General features: G+C 41.7%; 1 protein-coding gene across 1 annotated transcript; it reads right to left on the bottom strand.

Moving 5' to 3' along the window:
• Positions 1-602: 602 nt before the first annotated feature.
• Positions 603-9,825, bottom strand: LOC115385911 (protein mono-ADP-ribosyltransferase PARP14-like). Its single transcript, XM_030087999.1, has 14 exons — positions 9,561-9,825; positions 9,335-9,459; positions 7,546-9,093; positions 7,209-7,445; positions 6,500-6,724; positions 6,372-6,420; positions 6,106-6,252; positions 5,329-5,391; positions 5,037-5,213; positions 4,785-4,967; positions 2,388-2,999; positions 2,062-2,198; positions 1,601-1,781; positions 603-1,500 (listed from the first exon to the last, which is right to left on the bottom strand). The coding sequence occupies exons 1-14, from the start codon at positions 9,730-9,732 to the stop codon at positions 1,214-1,216; spliced, it is 4,143 nt and encodes a 1,380-aa protein (XP_029943859.1). The 5' UTR covers positions 9,733-9,825; the 3' UTR covers positions 603-1,213.
• Between the last annotated feature and the right edge of the window lie 919 nt (positions 9,826-10,744).

Below are 10,744 nucleotides of genomic sequence, written 5' to 3' on the forward strand. Positions count from 1 at the left end.
TTATTTTCAGTAGTATTGAACATTCCGACGCCCCTGAACGCACCATCGGCTGACTGCAGAGACACACACAGTCCACAAGGATTAAAAAAAAAAAAAAAAAAAAACACGTGCGGCTGCTGTAAATGTGCGTCTGTTGCAGTGGCAGCTCCGACCCGGAGGCAGTAATTTGTTTTGAAAAGTGGATATGTCCTGAAGAACTTTACTCTCAACATGCCAACACCAACATTTTGAAGCTGTTTGGCCTCATTCTAGTAGAACCTCAGCTAACATTCATCATCAATATACTTATCATCCCTGGGGTATACTTATCATCCCACGTGTTGTTTTGATTAAGAAGAAATGCGAGTTTTATTGAAAGATGTGAATAGGGATGAATTTTATATTTTTACATTTGAACTGTAATTAAGAAGAATGCATCAAAGATGCTTTCATTCATTAAGGAAACACAATTTATTTTAAGACAGTGTTAAATGTGCACACTTAAGTGCAGACTTTTTTATATATATATTTAGAAATGCCTGCCCCTTGGGTTACAGCTCACTGGAACTTTAACACTGAACATAGAAAACAGAGGTAAACATGCTCAAAGTGTCATTTTATCCCCAACTGTAACTGCAGCTGTGAGGACTGGAAATCCAACAGGTCCAGATTTGTAGGCTACAAGGTAACATCTGCATTTTTAAAAGTGCCCAAAAACACTGTCCTGCCATTCTGAAGTTTCTGATGAAGACATTACATATGTCCTTCTCGTCTATTCTCCCCAGCTTGTCTCTGTGGACATGGCAGACAGCCACACTGCTGAGCCTCTCCTGGGACATCGTGGAGCGGAGCCTCATTTTCAGACGCCACACTCTTTGTTTTAATGTATTTTTGCTTTTCACCCTCTGTCATTTTTCTTTAATTTTTCATACTAATAAGGAATATGTGTACTAATTTGTGCTCATTTAATTTTCTGATTACAGTTGAAAAAGGCAGTTTATTTGAAAGATTGTTGCAATTTTATTGATTCATTTGTTTGTCAAGGCGATGAGCATCACACCACGTTGATTGTGACTATAGACAGTAAATAATACACAGACAATAATTCTTCTTTAAAGTATGGCTTCGGTAGGCACACTTTCTAACTAAACTACAAGAACTACCTGCAAATGATACCCTGAGATTATGTTACAATGTGGCTCTATAGAGAGAAACCAGCTGTTTTATTTCCCCCTCATTTGAAGGTGATGAGATAGTCTGGGTAAGACTGATTGTCGTGAAACACGATGTACATCTGAGGATTGTCCATTTTATCCACCACACTGTCGAAACGGTCGTGGGGCCGCCGGCTGTCTCGAGGAGGAGGGACGTTCATGTCCTTGTTGCCCTGAGTGTAGATGCCGGTCAGCACTCGAGCCACGAACATGACCTGAGAGTTGTCAGCAGCCGGCTTGGAGTAGCGCGCATTCGCTGAGTAAGATGCATTGACGGCAAAGTAAACACCAGCACCATATGCAGTTCCTGAGGATGAGATGAACGGGGGATTAGACATAATGAGCCCACATTTTCAGAGAGAGAAGGGGAGAAGTCGGACTCAATGGGACTCTATGGAGATCTTTACCGTTTTGGCCACAGAAACGACGATTAAAGCCGGTCTCTGTGATGGAGTTGCAGCTGTCCTTGGTGGTCCCGTGATACAGAAGTTTTTCCCTCGCTCCCCCCTCCTGCTTGTTCTTCTCTGAAATGTGCTTCTTCTGGACTTCGTAGCCGCGACGCAGATGGATGTTCTGCAAACGCTCAATCTGGCAGTAAAAACAATTAAAAAGATCATGAGTCACTGACCGTTATATTGAGGAATCTAACTCCTTCTGTTCCGTTGTGAAACTTATGTATTGTTACAAACAAAAATTATGTTATTAATCCAGGTAATTTATTGATGTTTTGGGAAACAGTGAGAGAGTTCATTACATGAATACTTCATATCATGACAGGCCTGCAAATAACTCAACAACTTGCTTCTGAATTCAAAATGTTTTCCTTTTTTAAAAAAAGGTATAGATGTCTCCATTGGGAGCCACCTACTTTCATCACAGTCTTGCTCTCAGTTTTTCTGAAGGCACTCTTCAGAGTTCGGTACTCTGCAGAGGAAGGTGGCACTGCCACCACCTTCACCTTCTCCCCCGGGGCCATGCTGTCCCAGTACAGAGGCATGGTGAAGTCTGAAAGACATTGAGACCAGGAACGAAATAGAACTGTAAACTGAAAATCTTCACAGGATGGTACTGCAAAGAGTGAATTACATTTTTTTTTCAAAACACAGGACCTGAAATTTTCCAACAGAGGGAACTGCTATGCTTAATCTGTCCACTAGGGTTCACTGTTGTGACTCCTGACATCCATCTTCTTACCTGGCAGGTTCTCCAGTCGTTTGAGCTTCCTGGGCTCTGCGACCATGAGGTTTGTGGCCTCCATGCTGTTTAGATCTACCGTCCACGTGGCTCCCTGTGCATCCACTATTCCCCTTGCAATGTCTTGTTTTTCCAAATTGTAATTTGCAGTTTTGGGAAGTCTCTGCCAGTGACGATTGTGGCTCATGATGCACCAAACCACACGGGTGTACAGATCCTCTTCCTCCTTGAATCTCACCTCTCTCCTGAGGTTACCATGGAGAACTGCATTGATGGCAATCACTGCCTGGGTGACGCCATCTTTTTGGCCGCTCACAGACAAGTCGCCTGACTGGTCATTTTGTATGTACAGTCCCTGAGTCTCGATCAGCTGCATCAGTTCTGTCATGTCGTCCTGCATGAGGCTGTCCAGTTCCTCCTTTCTGAAGGTGTGAGTGGAGCACTGGTTCTGATACAGATCTCTCAGCTTCGCCATGGCGTCGTCAACGCTCTTCCTGCTGAGGCCCACGAACAGAAAGGCAGAGTGCTGACTTGCAGGACTGTTGTTGAGGATGCTGAGGTCTGCGCTCGCTGACAGCCGGCGCTCTTGTTGCTGTGTTTTTGGCAGGGCATCTGGAAAAAAATATCAAGTCATTGAAAAAAATATACTTTTATCTGAATCATAATTTAAACAAGGGCAATCAAGCATAAGGCTCACGATCAAGAGTCGTGGACACAACACAAAACTGAGTCCTGAACTGAGATATTGGTGAAGCTGCCATGGAAGATATCTACCTTGTTGCTAACAAGCGAGCATTCGCCTAACAACCATGACTTTGTAAAAACATGCAAAATGCAACAGCTATAGGAGTTTCTTGGGGGGATATTGATATTTATATTCTATTTTGCAACAGAAGGTTTCATTGACTCTCCTATTACCCTCAAATATTAATCTAGTGATATTTGCCTCCAGAAAATGATTTACAAGAAGTAGTTGAACATTTTTTTGTGTCAGGCACATTGTTTATTTGTTGAATACATAAATAACCACCTGATAATCAAATCTGGACACTGTCCTTTAGCGCCACCAAACTTTTTAATTAGAAATAATTAATCTTGAAAATCTTTCATCCAAATCTTTTCTAACTTAGGATGTACATTCATGATTCTCAAAGTGAACCATCGTGATTCATTAATTGTTACCTCACCTTTAGACTTGTAAACTCCTGCTAAAACTGGCAGGCCAATGTAGGCTTCCAAGTCTACCACAATGAGGTCTTTCCAAGTGTCCCCATACACACCCTTCCCCTTGAAATTCATCATCACATGAACAATATTTTGGGTAACACTTTATTTGAAGCCCCCCTGTATAACACATTATAAGTACATTTATAAAGAATTATAATGCCATTATAACATGTGTAGCTATGCTGTATAGTGCTGTATAGTGAGTTATAAAGCATTGTGATCATGTAGGAGTGTTTATACCTACTTATAATGTGTTATACCGGGTGCTTAAAGTAAAGTGTTAACATATTTTGAGTTGGTGGTGTCATAAAGAGCTCAAATGATGACTTGATGTCATCAACACGACTGACAGCGTATCTAGTTGGGCCTGGAACCATCTTTATAACATCGGCTGCCGTAAGTCTACCCTTCTGTTCAGGTGGACAAGGGGACCATAATATTTTCCCGTTGACGAATGATTTGGAAAGGGGGCAAGCTTTTATATGTTTGCTCCTCCCTTATTTTGCATGAACAACCAATGTCCTTGTGGGAAAACCCACCCTCCACAGCGCGGGAAATATCAGTTTTGCTTTGGCAGGTGTGAGTGCTCACTTGCAGGTGTGGGAATGCTCGGTCACATACACACACAGACAAACACACAGACACAGACATAGACATAAACACACCCCATGTAATGTATCAACTCAAAAATATCAATACTGCACCTGCAGGTGTTGGAATGTTAGGTCAAACAAAGGTCACACACTGGCAGACCAGTTTTATACAGTTATAAAGCTTGGTGTCAAACTGACCCCAGAGGAACACCGATGCATGTAAAATGCCTCCAGCACATTGTAAAAGTATCATCAAAAAATATTTTACGCTTAATCTATTTTACTTATCAAATTAGGAACAGTCATGAAATATGAAGCACAAAAAAAAATTCAAGTATTATTTTTTAAAAGATAAACAATGAATGGGATCAAATTGACCGCAAAGAAAACTTGAGGGTCAAAAAGGTTTGATGTTGAAAATTGTTTGATTCAAAGTTAAAGGCTGTTGTTTATCGGCGCTGCCCAGTCAAGATGAAGTTGGGCTGAATGTGGCCCCTGAACTAAAACAAGATTTCCGCCTCTGAGTGGAACACACAGCTTTCTCAATAATCACAGAGAAGCTGAAGCTGCACATCACCTGTGCTGTATACAGCAGTGGAAAACATCTGCTTGGCTTCCTCCTGAAATGCCAGGAACACATCCATCTTGTACAGGATGATGCGGATATCGCGCAGCGTGTGAAGGTTGGTGGAAGTCGTGGCGTTCTTGATCCCTTGCAGGATTGCTCCTGCCACAAGTCCAGGCTGCAGCCCGCCGGCTCCTTCACAACAAGCCAAGCAGTTAAAAGTGATTTATGAAACTGTATATCTTCTATTTTCTATGAACCCACCAGTACAGAGTGCAGGGATTGCTACAGAAGTGTAGTGGTTTGTTTCACAGCTTTTGATGATCAGTTGAGTGAGCCCTTCAATGTGGCCGGCGGTCTTCTCTCCACACACGTGTAAAATGGCTTTGCAGAGGAACCGTCCCGGTTCAGTCAGAACCATGCTTCCTGGGTTAATTGTCGCTATAAGAAAACCACATGGAATCAACTTTAGTTAGAAGCTATTGAATATAAATCAATTAAAATAGAGCAGGAACCCTTTTTGTTTATTCTTTTCTTTTTTTTTTTTTTTTTTTACCTGCTTTAAGTTCTGCCTCTACCTTTGGTCCAGCTTCAGCTAAGACACGTTTGCACACACCATCTGCAGGAAAAAAAAAAACATATAAATACATAAAGCAAAACAATTTTTCTGATTCCAATTCCATCTGATTCCAATGAAATAACGAAATGATTATTTATTTATTTGTGTACACCCATATTGTTCATCAACGTTGTTATCAAATCAAATAATTTCACATTTTGTTTCCTGGTTATTGATATATTTATATTCAAGGACATTACCTCATTGGTGCTCAAGTAATTAAAAATCACTTCCAAAGTGACAGGAATGGATCTGGTACATGCTGACAAAATGACATTGACATCCATGCATTCACAGCACCTTATCATGGCCTTTCTAATCATCAGGATAATTACCCAGCATGCATCATCTTTCAAACCAGAGGTAAAAAATACTCCACTTAATCATCTGCAAATGACATCAATATAGTAGAAGTACACATACTTGGATCCAAACCAAACAAAAACTGGTTAACGTAGAATCTGTTAAGGATAAAACATCACATAATGTCACCTAATTAGAAAAAAAGCCACAAAGTAAAACACCAAGAATTCCTTCTGAACTACAACATGACAATATGGGGGACAAACTTCACAAAATAAAGAAAACAAACACATTTTTTACAGCTTTGAAGGCAAATACTTCACACTCCTGCATTGACTTCTGCTGTTAAATTTCGGAGGTGAAAATGAAAAGTCACCAGCAAAATAAGTTTCGAGATCAAAATTCACATACCGAGGTCAAAATTTGTGAAGTCTGTTGTGTTCACCACAAGATCCGTCGTCTCGTTGGTGATGTCCCCAAAAACCATCCGTAGTTTAACTCCGCCTCCCAACTTGATGGTAATTTCATCCAAGTCACTGGTGAGGGATCTGAAGATCTCTGGAGGGAAGGATCTCAGATTAGAGTTTTTTTAAATCAGTCAGATTAGTTTTTTTTTTTTTTTTTATCAGGAGGTTGGATTGTCATGAAGGCCAACTGAGCTGGTTTTTCTGGGATACCTTCCCCTCCTTGGTTCATGCTCAGGTGTTGGCAGAGGTCACGGTAGAGCTGTGACAGAAACAGAAGCACTTGAACATCAAGCAGTGCATCTCACATGTGATGCAGACATTGTGTTTGCTATATTCACCTCGTCTGAGTCAGGATAACCAGGTTTGATGATGATGTGGATGGTGGAGAGCGAACTGGACGATGCAGATGTTCCAAACTCACAAACAGCATCAGTGAGCACTTGGATGGCTTCGCATGGAGGATATTTTAGCAGTATTCCAGGCCCAAGAATGGGAAGAGCTAACGAACTCAAGTCCTGTTGAGTACATAGAGCCAAGCATTGTCTGAGTCCTTTACCAAGAGCCTGCAGAACACAAAAAGAAAACACCATTTTCTTTATAAGATTATGCATTAAGCAATGTTCAGATATACTGCTATGTAGATGAAATGAATTATTGGAAAGATGTAAAACAAGGTCATGAAAGTAATATAATAGCATGCTTTGCCCCTTCACAAATTTTCCCTCTTTAATTTATCCACACCAAATCATTTTAATTACGAGTCGACTGCAGGAACATTTTGCTTTTATTGACCATTTTAATAAAGAAATGTAACAAGAACAAGACAATTTTCCAGATCAAAACTGTGACTAATTTGCTGTTAAACAGTTTAGATGTTCTTCAAAAAGCTTCAGGTGGGTTAAAAAATTGTTATATTTCAGTACCAAATGTTTACAATTTGAGTATTACTTGCTTGATGTCTTTATAATGATTGGTCAGGTGTTCATTAGAATAATAATCTCCAAAACTGTATTGTAGTGTCCAGTCCTATTAACGCTCTTACTTTACCTGGACACTTGTCCCTCTGACTCCATCCCAAGGTAAACACTCAATGAAGAAGATCTTTGAGCAGCCCAGCGATGGAGGACCGTCAACCTGCAGAACATCTCCAGGAGCAAGGCTGTAGTTCAACGCCACAGAGTTGAACTTTGATTGTAGTGCATTCCCAGCTTTCTTCAAGAGGCATTTACCGAACTGTGTTGAAGTCAGCTGTTTGTTGACCATTGGGACGACCAGAACATTCACCTTTGAGACCAACAGTGAAATGGTTAACTCAACTAATAAACTGTTCTGTTTTTGTGTTACCTGAGGACATGCTAATGAGTATTAATGGAAATGGTCAAACCTGTTCATCTTCCACAGAACCAAGCTTGATGGCAATGTTGGCTTTGTTGAGTGGAGAACTCACATTGTGAGCGGTAGCAGTACCACCCACAGATTTTGAGTGGTTTCTAGAAACTGGAGGTCTTGAGAGACGAGTCATGGGGCTGCTGGAGCTTCTTTGTTTGCTTTTTACAGCTGGAGTTGACACACATTCTTGTTCCCTGATAATAACCCGGAAGGAGTGCTCTACCAGCTCCTTGCTGTCTTTACCACTTGTCTGATAGTATTGCTGAGCTCCTGAGCCTTCCAGAACCAACGTGTCTGACGTCAGAGAAGCCAAAGCTGAAAGTAAAGCCTGCTTGGCTTCTTGAACTTTGCATTGGGGACCAGACAGGATCACACAAGGATTTGGTAAACGAGAGATTTTTAACGTCACGTTGGGTGACTTGATACCAGTCAGGTCTAAGATTTTACCGAAGCAATCAGCGAATTCAGGATTCGACAGGTTCACTGTATCTTGACTCGTGACTTGGTTCAGCTGATAGTCTTGAATAATGTCTTTAAACTGAAGCACGTTTTCACTGTAGCCCACAAGTCGCACTTTGTTGACTCCATTGATTCCCGGGATGAAGCTGACCTCCACTCTGAGCTCGTCACGGTTTGCTGCGCTCTGGGCTTGATTCAGGATGTCTTTCAGTTCGTCCACATGTGGAGAAACTGCTGCAGCTCCCTGCAGCTGGATGGTGGACACATTCAGATCTTTCACCAGCGCTGCCTGGACCTCGTCCAAAGCATCAGTGGACAGGCTGGACAGAACCAGGTCCGGCCTCATCTCTATGGAGACGGGATTTCTAAAGCTCTGCTGGAAGCGAGCTTGGTATTTGGAAATGACGCCACTGAAACTGATGAAGTTCAGTAAAGGTGTTGGGAACTGACTCTTCCTTTGTTTGATTTGGCCAATGAGTTCATCGAGCTTTGTGGCTCCAGACTGCAACTCATCTTCGAGGCCTTCCAGGATGATGATGCCTTTACCTCTGCTGTACTGTACATCTGGATAGTGTGCACGCAATTCACGACAGAACTCTTGTTCTATCAGTTTTAGCTGATTCTCTGTGATTGGCTTTTCCTTTCGGATCGGCAGGCTCTTTGTCAGGATTTCAGCCCTCTTTTTCACTGCCTCTGCTTTCCCCACAATCACAGGATATCCTCTGTCTGCGTACACCATGATGTCTTCATTCACAAAGGACTGATCCTGCAGTAATACTCGGACTTGTTTTGCCTCCACTACATGATAGCAGTTGTACTCCTCGGTGATGTCGATGATGATCCGGTCCACCTGCTGCTCCCATTTCTCTGCAACACCTCCGAAGGTTCCTCCAGGGCCCTTATCCACATCTCCCCTCACCACGGCCTCCTCTTCGTCACAATTTAACTCCACCTCACAGCCGATTGAAGAGAATTGTTTTTGGAGATATGTGAAAGCTTTAGGATTGTCTGTCATGTAGCGCAGGAGGAAAACATCCAAATGGTAAATCTTCTCAAGACTTTTCATGTTTGTTTTTGTGAACGTCTGAGGAAGACACACCCAACAGATATATGATTATTCAATGTGGAAGTAGATGTGTTCAGAGTGTTATAACTGAGGATAATGATACCTTTCAGTGATAAAGGTGTGAACCACTGGGACTGTGTCTATATTTATATTGCTGACAGGCATTATCTGACACAACTGGTCTGACAACATTGTGAAGCGCTCACATAGCAGTTTCCCGTAAAACACGTAACGATTATTTTAAGTCATTAAAACTAACCTGTGCCTGACTGGTCTTTGGTTGATCCGGAGTTTCTGTTGGGTTGATCCGACTCACAGTCAGTTGAACTTCTCCATCAGGAAGAGAGATGTTGTGAAACTTTTTCTGCAAAACCCTTTCCTGGTCTGTGACGGCAACAAATACCACAATCAGACTTCACAAAGATACTGAAATTGTGAAATATTATTTGATACTGAACTTATTGAAGCCGGTGCAGAGAGCTTACCTTCTTTATCTTTGAAACGGATTTCGTAGCTGTTTCCTGAAACCTTCTGTATCACTCCACATTCACCTCCTCCAGACTGTCTTCTCTTCTGAAAGTATCTTCTCAACTTCTCCTTTTCCTTGTCAGTCATATATCTTGCTACAAAAAACAGTGAATGTTTGTATTCTTCCATTTTGCCTGGTTAAAAAAAAATCTTTCATGAAAACTTTCTTGCCGGTTGATGAGCGTCTGTTTGCCACTGAACTGAGATTGTTTCCTGCTACTGTCATTTTCAAAAGGCACTTCCTTCTTATTACCTAAACACACAGACAATTACATAATGCTGTTCATTTTCCCTTTGAGGTGGCATTTTCCTCTTTTTAATCCAATCAGGTACATTGAAATTAGCCTCGTGAACCAGCCCCGCCCACTCGGGTCTGGTTTACCAGGCTACATTGAAATGTCCTCTGAAAACACTTGACAATATTGTAATGACAGTTTGCTGGTGTAGCCAAGCAGATTTTGGGGCTTGAAACTACGTGTTTGACATGTTGTAGGTTGTAAAGATTTGTGGCATTCGACGAGCTGTGGTGGCAGCAAGGATTATCAGCTCATTAGTTTGACAAACCCAGGCGTTTTATTGTTACAACAAAGCCCACTGTGCACTCCAGCGCTACCGAGGCGCACAGGCCGCGTCCTTCCCCAAACGACCCCCCTGACACACGGTGCTCAAAACATGAACATAAAAGTCAAATAAAACGTGGCAACAGCACACAAACAGTAAGCAAAACACAATCATAACAAAACGGAACACAAATAAACACCACAAAACACACAGAACAGCCCTGAACCTGGCCCAAAGCAGTCTTGCATCCTGAAAGCCTTTGCAGTGCAAACACAGTCACTGGGGCAGCAGCCCCCAGCGGCGCCCACAGTCACAACAGAATGATAATTCTGTAAAAAAAAAAAAAAAAAAAAAAAAACTATCAATGAAAGAACTGATTAATCTGCAGTAATACCACATAATGCCTCTAGATGTCATGATGAGACTAAAAACTGTTCATAAAACATTGCAACAGGTCTCAGTGCATGTTGATCCATTTGAGGGCTTTTGTTGCTCTTTATTTTCTCTCATAATTATCTGTGCTTCGTCCTTTAATTTTCTTCGCCCATTTTCAATAAAGACAAAACAGGAAATGTAACCA

Source organism: Salarias fasciatus, chromosome 3 (assembly GCF_902148845.1).
Source record: "Salarias fasciatus chromosome 3, fSalaFa1.1, whole genome shotgun sequence".
NCBI classification, from domain to species: domain Eukaryota; kingdom Metazoa; phylum Chordata; class Actinopteri; order Blenniiformes; family Blenniidae; genus Salarias; species Salarias fasciatus.

Bases quoted from the DNA above. Each gene is read 5' to 3' on its own strand.
- LOC115385911 (XM_030087999.1), bottom strand. From the start codon at position 9,732: ATGGAAGAATACAAACATTCACTGTTTTTTGTAGCAAGATATATGACT. The intron at 9,460-9,560 runs GTAAGCTCTCTG...TTGCCGTCACAG, and splicing joins CCGTTTCAAAGATAAAGAAG to ACCAGGAAAGGGTTTTGCAG. The intron at 6,253-6,371 runs GTATCCCAGAAA...CCTTCCCTCCAG, and splicing joins CATGAACCAAGGAGGGGAAG to AGATCTTCAGATCCCTCACC.